The 18,072-nt window shown below is 56.3% G+C and overlaps 3 protein-coding genes across 4 annotated transcripts in view; all 3 read right to left on the reverse strand.

Moving 5' to 3' along the window:
• The window catches only part of LOC146420348 (Fc receptor-like A), a 49,343-nt gene extending 39,923 nt beyond the window's left edge, over nt 1-9,420 (reverse strand). Inside the window, exon 1 of the mRNA XM_085048410.1 lies at nt 9,370-9,420. The gene's annotated coding sequence lies outside the window, so the exon portion shown is untranslated. The remainder of the gene's footprint in view (nt 1-9,369) is intronic.
• LOC146420351 (uncharacterized) lies at nt 679-2,945 on the reverse strand. 2 transcript variants are annotated; one of them, XM_085048409.1, is made up of 5 exons: nt 2,801-2,945; nt 2,628-2,714; nt 2,178-2,199; nt 1,340-1,404; nt 679-1,256 (listed from the first exon to the last, which is right to left on the reverse strand). In XM_085048409.1, the coding sequence occupies exons 1-5, from the start codon at nt 2,892-2,894 to the stop codon at nt 1,207-1,209; spliced, it is 318 nt and encodes a 105-aa protein (XP_084904535.1). In that variant the 5' UTR covers nt 2,895-2,945; the 3' UTR covers nt 679-1,206. The 2 variants fall into 2 exon arrangements, with proteins under 2 accessions (XP_084904535.1, XP_084904534.1); XM_085048408.1 differs by having other exon boundaries at nt 679-1,404.
• A 4,129-nt stretch (nt 9,421-13,549) lies between the features above and the next one.
• On the reverse strand, nt 13,550-17,629 carry LOC146420352 (Fc receptor-like protein 2). Its single transcript, XM_085048379.1, has 11 exons — nt 17,501-17,629; nt 16,972-16,992; nt 16,650-16,883; nt 16,166-16,429; nt 15,797-16,081; nt 14,898-15,167; nt 14,481-14,777; nt 14,313-14,396; nt 13,931-13,952; nt 13,763-13,842; nt 13,550-13,675 (listed from the first exon to the last, which is right to left on the reverse strand). The coding sequence occupies exons 1-11, from the start codon at nt 17,547-17,549 to the stop codon at nt 13,566-13,568; spliced, it is 1,716 nt and encodes a 571-aa protein (XP_084904505.1). The 5' UTR covers nt 17,550-17,629; the 3' UTR covers nt 13,550-13,565.
• Between the last annotated feature and the right edge of the window lie 443 nt (nt 17,630-18,072).

Here is an 18,072-nt window from a genome sequence, read left to right on the forward strand (position 1 = left end):
GTGCAGCTGCCCAGCCTGGCTGTCTTCCTGCCACTGTTGTGGCAGTTTTTGTTACACTTCCACTCGACACCCTGCATCTGCCCCAACCCCTGCGGTTCTTGCCAGGGCTTCAGAGTTTTGTCCACACTTTGTTTGCTACCCTGGGTGTGCTCGGCTCTGCTGTTCCAGCCCACTGCTCTGAGGTTCCTGCTACAGTCCAGCTCACCACCCGCAGTGGCACTCAGACCAGCTGCTCCCCGTGAGTTTCGCAAAGGAAGCCATTGTCTCTCATTCTCTGTCACCTGAGCCGCCATTGCCAGGTGGAGAGGCGGCTGAGCTCGCGCCACAGCGCCCCCTGCAGCCGCGGGGGAATCATTGCACCTGCCCTGCCCAGCTGGGAGCCAACAGCGCCCCTGCTGGCTGTGACTGTAACTGCACCGAAGGGGAAAGTACTTGATGACCAACAGAAGGCTGTTGTTTGGTTTCTGGTTTTCTTTGTTATTGCTGCCATTGTTGTTGTTTCTTTGCCTTGTTTTATATATTCTAATAAAAAACTCTTATCCTTTTCATATATCTTTGCCTGAAAGCCCCATAATTTCAAAGTTATAGTAATTTGGAGGGAAGGGGGTCATATTTTCCATCCCAGAAGGGTTCCCACCTTGCTTGGTAAACACCTGTCTTTTTAACCAAGGTATCTCCTGCATCTCCCGTGCAGAATCCAAAATTCACCATCTGCAGGCAATGAATGGCCACCCCTAATTACAGGGTTTTGCCCTGAGCTTCCACTTTTCTACTGAGCCTCTTGTACCTCCAACTGAAGAGGGAGGTGCAGCAGCCCCTGGTTTTTTGGGGAAGCCTGAAATTGGAGAATCCCATTCCTAAAGCAAGACAGAGCAGAAGAAATAAAAACCATTTCTCCCAGGATGACAAAAATTTGTATTTTGGTCCCAATAACAGGGCAACGGGTCCTGTGCCCCCCTGGCACTGGGAGGGAGAATGGGCAGCACTGGACACACTGTGCAGTCCCACATGGGGTTCCCCCCTACTCGTCATCAGCTCCCCAGGCAGGTTGGGCACCCATGGGGGCAAAACACACGGGTGGGTGCCCACGGATTGGGAGCCCCAGTGACTCCCGGTGCCCCCACTGCCCCCAGTTTAATGGCACATTCTCGTAGATGTCACTGAATCCTCGCAGTCACTCACGGGGTCTCAGCAGCTCCGTGTTGGTCAGTTGTGGTTCCCGGCAGGAAGAAGCACAGGGAACCCATCTGGGAGTCCTGCAAGAGACACTGGCTGGGGGAACCCAGGCAGGGGGTGGCACCTGTGGGTGACATGTCCCTGGTCCCTCCCCTGTACTCACCCTCTGCCTGCTCGATATTCACCACCTCCCCCTGCTTTGGGGGGGCCAGGGGCTCCAGGAGGACCCTGCAGGGATAAAGGGGTTTGGGGTGGTGTTGTGGTTTAAAGGATGTTAAAACAGATCTTACCAGAGAGCGTCTCTGCCCAGCCCAGGTCAGTGCCTCAATGCACCAAACTCTCCCTCCTGTGGCTGGTCACTGCGCATTACCCGGCCGGGGAGCCGTAAGGCTAGCTCTGGTTTTGTCTAATGTTCCACAAAGAGTGGTGGTAAAGGAGTTGAGGAGGGTCTACACACGGTGTCCATGGAAGCTGTTTATTCGCATGGTGCCCCAGAGGAAGAGATGCCTCATATGCGAAGACCTCACGTGCACAGACCCATGTGCACAGAGATCCACATGCATAGACACACGTGCATGGACTGTATGTGCACAGACATCATGATTGCGGAGGGTGAGGAAAGTTCTAGGGAAACAGAGGGGGCTGGGAAAGTACCTAGCCAATGATCTCTGGGCACAGGGGCAGTACATGGGTGGAGTTAGGGTACAGGAACAACTAGGGAAAACCCAAGAGAGTGGCCAGGACCTGGGCAGAGTTAGCATACAAGAACCAATAGGAAAAACCTGAGGGAGTAGCCAGGACCACATGGGGTGGGGAAAGCAGGACAATAGGTGAAGAGTAAACACATTAAGGAAGAAATGGGTGGGGAAACCTGCAGCTATTATCACAACATTTCCCCATTTTTTACCAAATTAAAGAGGGAAGAGCTTTTCCCAAAAACCCTCAGGGTGGAAGTCTGGAAAAGGGGGAAAGGGGAGTCATGGCAAGAGCGCCCCACTCACCTGTCCTGGGATTTCCTGGCAGCTGCAAGGAAAAGGGGGCTAGGTGTGATCTTGGGATCCTCAGGGCATCTGATCCCCCCTGAGCCCTCACTGTGCCCCAGATTCCCTACAGGACCCCCAAGCACCACCAAGGCCTCCATAACTGCAAGCTTGGCATGGAGGGGGACACCCCAGGATCCCTGAAGAACCCCCAACATCCCTGTACGGTCCTACAAACAGCTCCCCAAAGATCCCAGGAACTCCCAGTGCCACCCAAGTATTCATCAAGGCCTCTCTGGGATGGACAAGGACCCTCCAAAATGCCCCCAAGCTCACCAGGACCTTGAGCTTAGGTCACTGGGGGCTCAGCCCCACCCAGCTCAGGGGCTTTGACCACTGCCCCAATACCCCCCAAAACTGTGGACTTCCCATTGCCCTTCAGGACCCCTGTCCCCCTCCACTATCACCCACCCAGGCTGTGCCACCAATGACAGCCTCCAATGACAGCCAGGAGCAGGACCAGGAACAGGAGGGTCTTGCCGATATTCATAGCCACTGCTGGAGACAGAGGAGATACATGACACATTGGGGTCACCTGTCACCTTAGGGGTCCTGCTCACACCAGAAACCCCGTGTGACCTCACCTGTGCCCAAGTGTCTCTCTGCTGTCACCTCCAGGGCCAGCTCTGGGCTGAGCACCCGGAACACGTGGTGCTCATCCAGCTGGTTGGTGGACATGCATTGGTAGGTGCCAGAATGTCCCACATCAATATCCCCAAGCTCCAGGAGGGGACCCTGGGCCACCTCCTTCCCGTTGTACAGCCAGGTGAAGGTGACAGGTGCTGAGCCCACCTGCACTGAGCAGCGCAGGGTCACGGGGTCACCTGCGTGCACCTGGAGTGCCAGGGGGCCAGGGGTGATGGTGGCATTGGCCACGGGCACTGCGGGGACAGAGACGGGGCTGAGGCTGGGGGAGGGGATGGAACATGTCGTGGGGGGGAGGGGATGGGTGTGGGATGGGTGCAATTGGGGATGCTGTGTTTGGGGTCACCCTGAGCCTGTGGGTCCTGCTCACCCAAGGCAGTGACATTTAGTGCAGGGCTATCAGCCACGCTATCTCTTTGGCTATTTTGGCACTGGTAGTGATCGCTGTCCTTGTCCCCAGCGTTGCTCAGCTCCAGGCAGGGACCAGTAAAGAGAAACGGCAAGAGGGAACTCACAGCAGTCTCAATGAGATATAAAGTAAGCTCCATTTTATTTCACCAAACAAGAGACTTATATACTGTTTCAGAAGTTACTATTCATAGATACACACACACACCTGCAGTCTGTTCTCACACATTCAGGGATCCTCCTGTTAACTCCCTTATTCTTTTCTCATAACACTTCTGACTCCCTAATCTTTCTCATGACATTCTTCCCACAGAACATTCTCAGGTAAACAAACCACTGTAGCTTGTTGAAATTTTACTGAGGCCTGGGAATGCTGAAGCCTTGCTCAGGCCTGCTCAGTTAGCATGAGTTTTGCTGGAAAACTGCGTTTTCCAACAGTTCCCCCATTTCGCTTGTGAGAACAGATGTTGTCTGTTATCAGATTAATTTGCTTTGCTATAAGTAATTCTTATTATTAGAATCGTTATAAATTTACCTAAGGAAATTTCACTAGTTATTTAGATATGTTGCCATGGTCTAAGAATTGTCATTGCTGAAAACATTCACTTCACAGGTAAAGCTTAGAGAACCTTTCCCGGGTAAGGACTCCAAGTTTACTTGGAAGAAGGTTTAGCTTTTATAAACTCAATTTGGTAAATGAAAATTATTTGATCACATTTTGGTGCAAAACACTTTGGGACTCATGGCATGTTTCCCAGCCAGTTAGAACGAAAGCTTGGCCAGAGCTCAGGTGCTAAGTGGAAGGGTTTTCTTAGAACATCTTATAAACAAGCTTTGATTAATATCAATAAGGAGAGTATCTTAACATGTTACCACTTTTGTAGATAGCTATATAAGGTGAGATGAAATATTTGAAAACAGTGGATATTATCATTTGACTTTAACTAAGAAAAATAAAACTGCAAAGCTTTTGTGAATAATAATATAAACTAACAAATTTAAAACTTAAAATTAATATCACTAAAAATGAATAAAACTTAATCTTAATAAATCTTATTTTAAACTAACAAATTGGATTTAACTACAATGGAATTTAAAATTGATATTACCTTAACAACTTAACTCTAACAAAATTTAAAACTTAACAGAATTTAAAATTAACATCACTAATATTACTTAACAGAATTTTAACTTTAACAGAACTTACAACTTAATAGAATTTAAATTCACTATTACTTAACTTTAACAGAATCTATGCTTAATCAAAAGTACTTAACAGGTAGTTTAAACTATTCAGTATAACTTCACTCACAGGTTTTCATTCACACCTTAAAACTCTCAAGAAATCAAAATCACATTCTCATCAATCACAGGCTTCATCTACATATTAAAGCATTCAACACACTCTCAGTAGGCCTACAATATTCACACATACACACAAATGCTTTAGCAAAATTCAACTTTTGTTCACGGCTTTTAGTATTCAAGGTGTTATTTTTTTTTATCAGGGTAATATCTTGTTACAATGCTTCTTTATTAGTAAATTACTGGAAATAGGTTTTGGTTTGTTGGTCAATACGTGGCAATGGATGTTTCACCCTGCCAAGCGAATAATTAGAGGTTTTGGAGAGAACAGCTGGAGAACGTGTTCAAAGATTTGTTTCTGAAGCTCGAGAGCGCGGTGGGATCGCTGCCGCCATGGGGAACGACATGGACGTGATTCCCGAGCGGGAGATGAAGGATCTCCAGTTCAGAGCACTGAAGAAGATTCGCATCTTTGAAACTCTTAAAAGTTCTCCATGATTACAAAAGAAACAACTCCATCCTGTATCAAACTGCTGTTTTGCTGGCAACGCTGTTGGTTAGTTCTGGTTCGCTGCTGAGGTTGCCAATCATTTCCTCATCCTTGGGGAGGAGTAGAGTTTAGGGTTTCACCACAGACATTACAGTTGGGGCAGTGAAGGAGGCGTGGATGGCTCGCGGCTCTGCCCACCGGGCCACCCTCTGGGACTTCCGCTCTGGTTGTCATTCGGCCGGAAACCACGGCTGGAGCAACTTCTGCCACAGGTCTCTTTATGTAGCATTCAGGCAGCGTGCGATGAAGGGTAGGGGCCGCCGCTGGTACTCGGTTATTGGTCACTTTGTGTTTGTTCTTTTTGTTTCTACAAGCTTCTGTGCTGTGAGTATCTCTGTTGCAGCGGGAACACCAAACATTTTCGTTACAGTTCTTTCTTATATGTTCCTCACTCCGTCATCGGTAACATCGGGATGATTTCTGGTTACTCTGTTTCTTTACCCGCGATATCTGAGCTCGTTCTAACAAAGCATTCAGTTGTTCTGGCAAAAGTTCAACAGTGACTCTCTCAAACAAAGCAGCTAAGATGTTTTTCGTTGTAAAATTGCCAAGCTCTGTGATACATTGAGACAGGAACAGATTTTTCATCCAATCGAGTAACTTTGTTTTCTCGGCTGTCGGCAGCGGCACGGCGTGCTCTCTCTCCACCCCCCTCCCTGGCGGGTGGGGTTTCCCCGGCTGCTGTGCCGCGGCCGAAGTTTTACGCATATCAAAAGCGGCACAGTAACTCACAGGTTTTTCTCTGCTCAATGCGGGTACTATGTCCTGTGCCGTGAGCCAGGCAAGGTTTTGCTTTGTGGCATGTATTTGTAAGCAGGCTACAACTTTACTCCATGGTTTGCCAAGCTTTCTTGCTATTTTATCACAGTCCAAAAGCAAAACAGCTCCGTAATTCAACCACTCTCCTACACTGAATACTGTAATAGGATTTGTAAAAAATCCATAAGCTTGTCCTACCACTATCAGGCCCATTAAGTGTGATAGGCCATTTTTACCGAGTCCGTGCTTTTCTAAAAAGCATAACAATAAAATTTGGGCTACCTCTGATTCCATTTTGGTCCAGCTGGTTTTCAGGGTCCTGGTCAACACCGTCTAAGCACTCTGTTGAAGCTCGCAGGTGCCAGAGTTCGTGCAGTTCACCGAAGTATAGCCCTCACGGTAGGCAGGTCCTATTCGGCCTGTGTCTGCAGGATCTTCCCCAGTTCGGGCAAAGATTTTGACACACCATCGCTGCACAGCTCCGGCGCCTCTCCGTTCCCGCCGCTCTCAGAAGCAAGGTCGTAAAACTCCGCTGTTAGGGTCCGTAGTCGTCGGAGTCACCATTTAAAGAGAAACGACGAGAGGGAACTCACAGCACTCTCAATATGAGATATAAAGTAAGCTCCATTTTATTTCATCAAACGAGAGACTTATATACTGTTACAGAAGTTACTATTCATAGATACACACACACACCTGCAGTCTGTTCTCACACATTCAGGGATCCTCCTGTTAACTCCCTTATTCTTTTCTCATAACACTTCTGACTCCCTAATCTTTCTCATGACATTCTTCCCACAGAACATTCTCAAGCAAACAAACCACTGTAGCTTGTTGGAATTTTACTGAGGCCTGAGAATTCTGTTAGCATAAGTTTTGCTGGAAAACTGCGTTTTCCAACACTGCCCCATCTCTCCCCACACTCTCGGGGTTTCCCCTCACTCCAAGACCCCCAAACCCCCCATTGTCACCCACCTGGGCGGTGCCACCAGTGACAGCCCCCGATGACAGCCAGGAGCAGCACCAGGTACAGGAGGGTCCTGCTGACATTTACAGTCACTGCTGGGGACACAGGGGGACACTGAGATCACCCAGAACCCCGGGAGTCCTCAACTCCCCGTGACCCCATGTGACCCCACCTGTGCCCCAGTGTCCCCACGGTGTCACCTCCAGGGCCAGCTCTGGGCTGAGTGCCCGGAACACACGGTGCTCATCCAGCTGGTTGGTGGCCTTGCACTGGTAGGTGCCAGAATGTCCCACATCGAAGTCCCCAAGCTCCAGGAGGGGACCCTGGGCCACCTCGTGCCCATCGTGCAGCCAGGTGAAGGTGACAGGTGCTGAGCCCACCTGCACCGAGCAGCACAGGGTCACGGGGTCACCTGTGTGCACCTGGAGTGCCGGGGGGCCAGGGGTGATGGTGGCATTGGCCACGGGCACTGCGGGGACAGAGACGGGGCTGAGGCTGGGGGAGGGGCTGGCATTAGGTGTGGGGGGAGGGGGGTGGAGGGAATGATGATGCAGCGTTTGGGATCACACCAAGCCTGAGGGTCCTGCTCACCCAGGACAGTGACATTCAGTGTGGGGCTTTCAGCCACGCTGTCCCCGTCACTGGCCTGGCACTGGTAGTGGCCGCTGTCACTGTCCCCAACGTGGCGAAGCTCCAGGCGGGGGCCAGTGCCCAGCGGTGTCCCCGAGCCCTCCCGGTGCCAGGAGAAGGACAGGGGACCTGTCCCCGCAGCCACCGTGCAGCTCAGCACCAGGCTGTCACCCAGTGCCACCTGTCCCCCGGGAGGCTGCACCGACAGGGACACCCCTGATACTGGGATCCCTGTGAGAGGGGGACACCAGGGGACAGTGAGGGTCATGGGGAGGTTCAGAGCGGGGTGGGGGACCCCAGTTTGGAAGAGGGGGCTCAGAGATTCGGGGAGGCTTGGAAGGGGACTGCAGGTAGAGATGGCAGATTCAGGGAGGGGAAACGGGGAGAGGGATGGGGGGAACCCAGAGAGGGCTGTGGGGACCCAGACAGTGACAGGAGGACCAGGGGACCATGGGGGGGACATCAGGGAAGGGTGGGTGGACCCAGAAAGGGGTGAGGTGACTCGGTGAAGGATGAGGGAATCTGAGAGGGATGCAAAAGAGATGAATGGATCCAGGAAGTGATGGAGGTACCCAGGCAGGGCACCGTGGGAGAGGAATGACGGGGCAAAGGGCAGTGATGTGGGGACCCGGAAAAGGTGTCCGGGTGAGATGTGACACGCCAGGCAGGGCTGGGGTACCCGGGGAGGCTGTGGGGGTTGCCGTGCCCATCCCCGCACTCACTGCGCACCGTGACGCGGAGCCGGGCGCTGCTCTTCCGCACGGCCCCCCCCTTGGAGCGCACCTCGCAGCTGTAACTGCCCGAGTGGGAGACCCCCACGGCGGGCAGCAGGAGCTGCGGGGACCCCTGCGGGCCCCCCAGCAACTGCCCGTCCCGGTAGAAGAGGTGCAGGAGGGGGGCTCGGGGCCGCAGGGGGCTGGGGGTGCTGAGGCAGCTGAGATTCAGGGGGGATCCCTCAGTGGGCTTGGGGGGACCCTCCAGCTCCAGCACCGGCACCGTGAAGAGCTCTGGGAAGGAGATGGGATATGGTGGATAATGATGCCCAGTCTATTGGGGAGGGGCTGTGGGGCTGTGGGGTGTAATCTGTGAGGTGTGGGGATATCAGGGTATCACAGTTCCATTTGTGGGGTGCTCACCATGCACTGTCACTGTCACCAGGTTCGACTGCACCCACTGTGTCAGCTCATTGCTCACCCAGCCCCTGCAGTGGTAGCTGCCACTGTGGTGCAGCTGCAAAGGGGACAGGGACAGTTCGGTCCCATTGAGGGGTCCAGTCAGATCCTTCCAGTTCTTGTAAAATCGCACAATCGTGACAAAATCATCCTTCCTGACTCGGCAGTGCAGTGTCATGGTGTCCCCCTCCAGCAACACCCATGCTGGCATCTGCAACACCAATGAGTCTGGGGGACAGGAGGGTCCTGTCACACCACAGGGTTCACCACGGGGTCTCAATGGCACTGGGAGGCACCAAGGGTCCCCCATTGCAGCACGGGTGTCCCCTTGCACTGGGATGCTCTGGGATGTCCCCATCTGCAAGAGATTGGCTCTTGTGACACGAGGGAGGTGACCCAGGAAGCAGAGCTCACCCAGAGCCCTCGGGGTCCCCACAGGTGTCAGGCTGGGGACACAAACCTCCCTCACCATTTAAGATTCTCATGGCAGAGCTGCGCCTGGCGCCAGGTCTGTCACATCTGTAGGTTCCTTTCTCTGTCACAAGGAACTGATCCCTTTCCTCCTTCCCCCAGCGCTGCCCATCCTTGTACCAGGTGGTGGCATTGAGTGTCCCCAAGCCCTGGCAGGTAAGTGTCACTCTGTCCCACAGCACCGCTGGTGTCCAGGGGGATCCACGAGGAGCTGGGTGATCCGGGCACCTGCAGGTGACAGGGGACACCAGCCTGCCAGGGCCAGCACAGGGCTGGGGACAGCGGGATGGGGACATGGCATCCCTTGGGGACTCACCAGCGAGGCTGAGGGTCTGGGCTGGAAGGGAGAAAGGACAGGGCTGGGTTAGGGTGGCCCCGAGGTGACAGCTTCACCCGGGGCAAAGCGTGTCCCAAACTGTCCCTGTGAGAACACCCAGAGTGACACGGATGTCCCAGGGATGGGGATACTGTGGCCACTTGAGGCTGATGCGAGACGTGGGGACATTGTGGACAGCCTGAGATGGCACTGCCACCAGCCCCAAAGCCCTTGTCCCCACTACCTCATGGTGCCTGTCCTCTTGTCTCTGTCCCCACATCACTGTCCCCAAATTCCTGTCCCCCTGTTCCTGTCCACACTCCACAACCCAGTCACACCAGTGTCCATCCCCACGGACTGGCTCTGCTGGCACTGGGGACCTCAGAGACCCCACGGCCCCCCTGTGCCCCCTCCCCACCGCTCTCTGCCTCACCAGGGCCATCCCTGGGGCATCAGGCCTGTGCCCAGGGCACTCACCCCACAGGAGCAGTGCCACCACCCCGGCCATCCCGGTGTCCCTGGCCATCTGGGCTGGCTGTCACACACTGCTGGGGCTACCTGTCTCTGTTGGTGGCTCTTCGGCCAGAGGAGAAGGAAGTGAGGTCACATCTTGTCCCCACATGTAGGTGGCCCTTGGTGGGGGCTGGGTTGGTGACAGGCTGGGCACATGATGGGGACATGGTGGCAACATAGCAAGGATATGCTGGGACATGCTAGGACACAGTGGGGACATGGGAGACCCAGGAGTGGGGGCTCAGAGGACATGGGGAGCCAAGGATGTGTGTCCCAGGGAATTGGGGTGTCCCAGGGAATTGGGGTGTCCCAGGAATGGGGTTTGGGAAAAGGGATCCCACGGGAATAGCGGCTGAAGAAGAAGAGGTTTCCTGGGAGGGCAATCACAGGAGATTGGGGTCCTGGGGAATGGGCAGGGGGGCCAAGGGTGGGGGTCCAAAGGGACCATTGTCACTCCTGTCCTCTCAGCCCCTCCCCGGGTCTGAGACGGAAAAGTCCCTCCAGCTGAGCTGGGACTGCCCTGCTGACCCTCACCCCCCTTTAGGGGATTCCCTTGTCCTTCCCCCACCCCAGCCTGGGGCTCTTTCCTCTCTTCATTTCCCTTTCTTGTTTCAGGGGCGGGGCTGCCCTGGCGAGTGACACAGCCCGGGGGGGTCCTGTCCCTGCCCTCTGCAGCTGCTGCCACCGCAGCAGGGACTGCCTGAGCTCACGGCTCACTGACAGAGGAGTCAGTGCCGGTGACAGCGATGGTGACAGTGATGGTGCACGGTGAGCACCCCACAGCCAGAACCCCACAGATCACACCCCAATGCCCCACAGCCCCTCCCCAGCAGACTGGGCATCATCAAGGTCCTGTCCTGGAGCTTGGGGACATTGATGTGGGACATTCTCGCACATACCAGTGCGTGGCCACCAACCAGCTGGACAGGCACCGCATGCTCCGGGCACTCAGCCCAGAGCTGGCCCTGGAGGTGACACTGCGGGGACACTGGGGCACAGGTGGGGTCATACGGGGTCATGGGGGATTGCAGGATCCCCACGGTGACAGGTGACCCTGCTGTGACCCCTTCTGTCCCCAGCGGTGGCCACGGGTGCTGTCAGGACCCTCCTGTTCCTAGTTCTGCTCCTGGCTGTCATCAGGGGCTGTCACTGCTGGACTGGAGAATTGGACACTGAGGGAAAGGGACTGAAAGGCTGTGGGTTTTGGGTAATTGTGCCGTAATGCCATGAGAGGTGCTGTTGTGGAGCTGAAAATCGGCTGGGGGGTGGGTGCTTCCTTCCTTCCATTCGGGATCGGGGAGAGCAGTGGTGTGTGTGTTGCACAGGGTGTGTGTCTGGCCAGGACACTGCTGCGCTGCCCCTCAGCACTGCGATCAGAGCTGCAGCCTTCACCGCTTCTGCCCACTGCCGGTGGAGCTGCCGGGACTGATTGGTGCTGAGAGATTGCAAAAGGAGCGATTTCCCCTCTTTGCTCTGCCCCAGGCTGCCATGGCTGCCGAGGGGATCCGGCTTGGATTGCAGCGCCCCCTGCTGGTCTGAGTGAGCCCTGCAGCGCCCCCTGCTGGCCTGAGCAATCCTTGCAGCGCCCCCTGCTGGCCTGAGCAATCCTTGCAGCGCCCCCTGCTGGCCGTGGTCATATTGACACCAAATAAGGAAAAACAGCTCTGAGCAGGTTGGAAGCTTCTGTTATTGTGTTGTTTGATCTCTTCTGTTCTCTTTATTTTCTAGTAAAGAACCGTTCTTCCTTTTTCTACAGTTAGGCCTGGAAGCCCTGAAATTTTCAAAGTTATAATAATTTGGAGTGAGGCATCTTCTTTCCATTCCAAGAATATTCCCACCCTCCTTGGCAGACATTTGTCTTTTAAACCAAGACAGCTGCCAAATCCAGGGTTCCCGTGTGGATAGGACACACACTCCAAGAGAAAGCAGGGTCAGACATGTGACCACTTCATGCTCTGCCTTTTAAGCCCCTGGGCCACCATGGGCCCTCCCCCCAGGTGGGACTTCCAGTCACTTGGCCACTCAGGAGTTGGGTTGGACAGAGCATCACACTGTCCCCAGTGTGCCATGGCTGACGGATTGATAGACACACAGGGCCCTGTCACACCCAAAGCAAAGCCTGACCAACCCCCTATCACACACAGGTGTTCCAAAACGTCTCCAGACATCAAACTATTCCTGTCTCTGACACCTCACCCTGTGCCATGGATTGATCCCTACTACCCTGGAAAAGGGGGTGTCAGAGGTTGGGGAGCCTTGGAATTTTTTTCTCCATTCCTGTTACTAAGCAACAAATAGCTGGGTGATTAGAGCCATCAACTCCTTTGTAAGAGACAAAAGTGTGTGCTTGGGCGGGGCAGGGTAATGCAGGAACTGGCCCTTGGAACTGGCACTCTGGTCGTCCAGACACCTAGAGGAGAGACTGCTCTTTGCCTCTGGCTGCAACCACAGGAAAATCCAGCTGTGCTCTGCCTTTCTCCTCTTGGCTGGGTGAGCTTTGATTTAACCTCTTTCCCACTGGGAAGCGTGCTTTTCCCTGGCTGCGTTTTCTCGCAGCAGCTGCTAGGGGAGTCTGGCTGTCCCTGCCGCCCTCCCCGCTCTGCCGCACGAGACTGCAGTGTCTGCTGTGACTGCAGAGCTCTTGCTACCTCTCTACCTAGCTGGGAGAGCCAGCCCCTTGCTCCCCTCTGCCGCCCTGCTCGTCGCTCTGAGCTGTTTGCTGCCCTGCCTGCTTTCTCAGCCTCTTCCAATATCACCAGCTGTCTGAGGCTGACCTGACCCCGCGCCACAGCGCCACCTGCAGCCGCTCGGCAGTCATCGCACCTGCCCTGCCTGACCGGGAGCTCAACAGCGCCCCTGCTGCTTGTGACCATGATTACACCACATGGGAAAAGGCTCGGCAGCTCAAAAGTCATCTGCCATTGGTTTCTGGGTCTATTTGTGGTTGCTATTATTGTTATTGTTTGTTTATAGATGCTAGTAAGGAACTGTTATTCCTTTTCCCATACCTTTGCCTGAAATCCCTTGATTTTCAAAATTAAAATAATTCTGAGGGAGGGGAAATCACATTGTCTGTCCTAAGGGAGGTTTCAACCTCTCTTAGCAGACACCTGTCTTTCAAACTGAGACAGGGGGAAACTCCGGAATGCCCACAGTGCCTTGGTGACATCATAGTGTGGGGGAACACAGCAGAGGAGGGTTTAGAGACAGAGGAGAAGAGAATCCAGAGCCTCCTGAAGGCTGCTTTGGCCATCAAAGCAATGAAGGTCCACCTGCCAGGTTCCTTCTGGTAGGGGAATCGTGCTGGGGGCAGCGTCTGGGGTTTGTTCCTTGTTGGACCTTTCCCTGGAAATCATTCCTTTTCTGACCCTTTTGATTCTGAATCTTGTTGCTGTTGCTGTTGGTTTTCTTGTGTCATTGCTGTTTGCAGGAAATTGTTCTTCTCTCAGCCCTTTGGCATCTCTGCCTTTTGTGCCTCACCTGGGGGGGGGGGGTCAGCAGCCCCTGGTTTATAGGGGAAGCACACAGAGGTGTTGGTGCCCATGGGTGGGGATCTCCCCAGTGTCACCCAGTGCTCCCAGTGTCCCCCCATGCCCCCCAGTGTCCCCCATTGTCACAGCACATTCTCATAGATGTCACTGGATTCCCGCCGTTGCCCATGGGGTCCTGGCAGCTCTGCATAGGTCACCTGGGGGTCCTGGGGTGGGGTGATGCTGGGGGACCCTGAAAGAGACACCAGTTTGGGAGGACCAAGGTAGGGAGTGACACCTGTGGGTGACGTGTCACTGTCACCTCCCACCCTGTACTCACTGCCTGTCTGCTTGGTGATCACAACATGGCTGTACAGCACCTCCTCCTCCTCTGGGGGGGCTGGGGGCTCCGGGGGGACCCTGCTGGGATAAGGGGGTGTGTGGGAGGAGATGGAGAATTGTGGGGCTGGGGGTAATAGGGGGGTCATGGCTGGAGCCCCCAACTCACCTTTCCTGGTGCTTCCTGGCTGCTGCAAAGGAAAGAGTGAGGGGTGACTGTGGGGTCCCAGGGCCATGACCACACTCAGGAATCCTGAACCCTCACAGGACCCTCAGTTCCCACCAGGATCCCTGAGTATCCCTGAAGGGCCCCAGAATTCATGAACCCCCACAGTGTCACCAACCAACTCAGGCTCAAAATACCAAAGCCCTCCAAACTCCCCCACGACCCCTGAAAGAATCCCAGCAACCCTGCACAACCCTCCAGCATCTCCCCAAACCCTATAGGAGCCCAGCCAAGGTCACTGGGGGCTCAGCCCCACCCCAAGTCAGGCTATAGACCCCCAAATCCTACGGCTACCAGGGACCCCCATGACCCCATTGTCACCCACCCAGGTGGTGACACCGGTGCCAGGCCACGATGACACCCAGGAGCAGAACCAGAAACAACAGGGAACCACCGACCCCTGCGGCCACTGCAGGAAACAGACAGAGACACATTGGGGTCACCTGTCATCCCAGGGGTCTTGAACCCCCAGAGCGACTCCATATGACCCCACCTGTGCCCCAGTATCCCTGCGGTGTCACCTCCAGGGCCAGCTCTGGGCTGAGTGCCCGGAACACACGGTGCTCATCCAGCTGGTTGGTGGCCATGCACTGGTAGGTGCCAGAATGTCCCACATCGACGTCCCAAAGTTCCAGGAGGGGACCCTGGGCCACCTCCTGCCCGTCGCGTAGCCAGCTGAAGTTGACAGGTGCTGAGCCCACCTGCACCGAGCAGCACAGGGTCACGGGGTCACCTGTGTGCACCTGGAGTGCCGGGGGGCCAGGGGTGATGGTGGCATTGGCCACGGGCACTGCGGGGACAGAGACGGGGCTGAGGGTGGGGGAGGGGATGGCATCAGGTGTGGGGGGAGGGGATGGGGGGATGACAATATCATGGGTGGGATCTCCCCCAGCCCAAGGGTCTCACTCACCCAGGACAGTGACAATCAATGGGTCACTTTCAACCGTGCTGTCCCCATCGCTGACCCGACACTGGTAGTGGCCACTGTCCTTGTCCCCAACATGGCTCAGCTCCAGGCAGGGTCCAGTGCCCAGCGGTGTCCCCGAGCCCTCCCGGTGCCAGGAGAACGACAGGGGACCTGTCCCCGTGGCCACTGCACAGCTCAGCACCAGGCTGTCACCAAGTGCCACCTGTCCATTGGGTGGCTGTGCTGACAAGGACACGCCTGATACTGGGATCCCTGTGCAAAGGGGACAGCAGAGGACAGTGAGGGAGTGGGGACACCAGGAGAGAACAGGGGACAGCAGGGGACAGGGAGGGATACGGGGACAGGGAGGGACACGGGGAGGGTCAGAGAGGGGTGGGAGGACCCCCAGGAGGGAGAAGGGGGTGCAAAAATGGGGGGGAACCTGGGAAGAGACCCCAGTGAGGATGGGGGATTCTGGGCAGAGACACATGGAGAGGGATGGGGGAACTCCAGGGAGGGCTGTTGGGAACCAGACGGGGATGTGGGGACCTGGGGACCATGGGGGGACCTCAGAGTGGGAGGGAGGGGACCCGGGGAGGTTGCCAGAGAGGGATAGGGGTACCCAGACAGGGGTGGGGGACCCGGGATGGGACCCAAGAAAGGATTGGGAGACCCAGGAAGGAACCAGGGAAGGGATGAAGGTCTCCGGGTGGGGCTGAGAGAGCTCAAGCAGGATGTTGGGGAAGAATGGGGAGACCCGGGGCAGGGAGGGTGATCTGGGGAGAGACCTGTGAAGGGATGAGGGGAGCCGGGAAAGGTGTCAGGGAGCTCTGGGGGGACACGGGCAGGGCTGGGGTACCCGGGGAGGCTGTGGGGGTTGCCGTGCCCATCCCCGCACTCACTGCGCACCGTGACGCGGAGCCGGGCGCTGCTCTTCCGCACGGCCCCCCCCTCGGAGCGCACCTCGCAGCTGTAACTGCCCGAGTGGGAGACCCCCACGGCGGGCAGCAGGAGCTGCGGGGACCCCTGCGGGCCCCCCAGCAACTGCCCGTCCCGGTAGAAGAGGTGCAGGAGGGGGGCTCGGGGCCGCAGGGGGCTCGGGGTGCTGAGGCAGCTGAGATTCAGAGGGGACCCCTCGGTGGGCTCGGGGGAACCCTCCAGCTCCAGCACCGGCACCGTGAAGAGCTCTGGGAAGGAGGTGCGTGAGGAGGGATGGGAGACAGAGTGTGCTGGGGAGAGGCTGAGGGGCTGTGGGGATTTGGGGTGCTCACCATGCACTGTCACTGTCACCACCTTCGACAGCTGCCGCCACGAATTCCAGTTTTTCACCCAACCCATGCAGTGGTAGCCACCGGTGTCATTCACCGTCAAGGGGGACAGGGACAGCTCGGTCCCATCGAGAGGCCCCTTCAGATCGTTCCAGTCACGGTAGAATTGCACCCTGGTGACTGATTTGTCCCCCGAGCCCCGACAGCGCAGTGTCACTGTGTCCCCCTCCAGCAGCGCCCACGCTGGCACCTGCAGCACCAATGAGTCTGGGGGACGAGTAAGGACACATCACACTGGGGGGTTCCTGATGGCACCAGGAGTGTCCCAGGTGTCCCCAAATCCCACAGGATGTCCCCTTGCACTGGGATGCTCTGCGACATCCTCATGTGCAGGGAACAGGCTCTGGTCACACGAGGGGTGTGACCCAGGATGCAGAGCTCACCCAGAGCCTTCGGGTGCCAAGCTGGGGACACAAACCTCCCTCACCGTTTACAACAGTCACGGTGGGGCTGAGTCCCGTGCCAGGTCGGTAACACATGGAGGTGCCAATCTCGGTGACATGGAATTGGTGGAGTCCCTCCTTTTTCCACCAATGCTTCCCATCCTTGTACCAGTAGGTGTCACTGGATGTCCCCGAGCCCAGGCAGGTCAGTGTCACTCTGTCCCACAGCACTGCTGGCATCCAGGGGGGATACACGAGGAGCTGGTTGGTCAGGGCACCTACAGGTGACAGGGGACACCAGCCTGCCAGGGCCACCGTGGGGCTGGGGACAGCAGGGTGGAGACATGGCATCCTCCGAGGACTCACCAGCGAGGCTGAGGGTCTGGGCTGGAAGGCAGAAGGGACAGGGCTGGGTGGGGGTGGCACTGTGGGGACAGTGGCACCTAGTGGAGCGGGTGTGGGGGCTGTCCCCAAACTATCCCTGTGGGAACACACAGAGATACTGGGGGAGGGGACACCTCTGCTGCCCTGTGCTGGCACAGGTGACCCCCACGACCCCATGGCCCATCTGCATGGTGCTTGCCCCATTGTCCCTGTCCCCCTGTCCCTGTGCCCACACCTGCCCCAGCCCCATGACGCCTCCCCACACTCTGGTGCCAAGACTCTTGTCCCTTCCTCTTGTCACAACATCCCAGTCCCCCCATTCCTGACTCATTCTTCCTGTCCCCACATCCACCTCACAACCCCAGTCACACCAGTGTTCACCCCCACAGACTGGCTCTGGTGGCATTGGGGACCTCAGAGGACCCTGCTGCCCCCCTGTGCCCCGTCCCCACCGCTCGCTGCATTGCCAGGGCCATCCCTGGGGCATCAGGCCCGTGCCCAGGGCACTCACCCCACAGGAGCAGTGCCATCTTCCTGGCCATCCCAGTGTCCCCAGCCATCCAGGCTGGCTGTCACACACTGCCAGGGCCACCTGTCCCCGGGTGGTGGCTCTTCAGCCAGAGGAGAAGGAAGTGAGGTCACATCTTGTACCCACATGTAGGTGGCCCTTGCTGGGGGCAGGGTTGGTAACAGGCTGAGCACATGATGGGGACATGGTGGCAACATAGCAAGGATATGCTGGGACATGCTAGGACACAGTGGGGACACGGGAGACCCAGGAGTTCAGGCTCAGGGAAAATGGGGAGCCAAGGTGTCCCAGGGAATTGGGGTGTCCCAGGGAATTGGGGTGTCCCAGGAATAGGGTTAGGGAAAAGGGATCCCACGGGAATAGCGGCTGAAGAAGAAGAGGTTTCCTGGGAGGACAATCACAGGGGATTGGGGTCCTGGGGAATGGGCAGGGGGCCAAGGGTGGGGGTCCAAAGGGACCATTGTCACTCCTGTCCTCTCAGCCCCTCCCTGGGTCTGAGACGGAAAAGTCCCTCCAGTTGAGCTGGGACTGCCCTGCTGACCCTGCCCCCCCTT

The sequence above is a fragment of the Lichenostomus cassidix genome, unplaced genomic scaffold (genome assembly GCF_008360975.1).
Source record: "Lichenostomus cassidix isolate B80296 unplaced genomic scaffold, HeHo_3.0 HiC_scaffold_852, whole genome shotgun sequence".
Lineage (NCBI taxonomy): Eukaryota > Metazoa > Chordata > Aves > Passeriformes > Meliphagidae > Lichenostomus > Lichenostomus cassidix.

Excerpts from the sequence above, each read along its gene's own strand:
- LOC146420352 (XM_085048379.1), bottom strand. The coding sequence starts at position 17,549 with ATGGCTGGGGACACTGGGATGGCCAGGAAGATGGCACTGCTCCTGTGG. Across the intron at positions 16,993-17,500 it reads GATGGCACTGCTCCTGTGGG|CCCAGACCCTCAGCCTCGCT; the intron begins GTGAGTGCCCTG and ends TCTGCCTTCCAG. Across the intron at positions 15,168-15,796 it reads GCTCCGCGTCACGGTGCGCA|GGATCCCAGTATCAGGCGTG; the intron begins GTGAGTGCGGGG and ends CCCTTTGCACAG.
- LOC146420351 (XM_085048408.1), bottom strand. The coding sequence starts at position 2,894 with ATGTCCACCAACCAGCTGGATGAGCACCACGTGTTCCGGGTGCTCAGC. Across the intron at positions 2,715-2,800 it reads AGAGAGACACTTGGGCACAG|CAGTGGCTATGAATATCGGC; the intron begins GTGAGGTCACAC and ends CTCTGTCTCCAG. Across the intron at positions 2,200-2,627 it reads TCATTGGTGGCACAGCCTGG|CTGCCAGGAAATCCCAGGAC; the intron begins GTGGGTGATAGT and ends TTTTCCTTGCAG.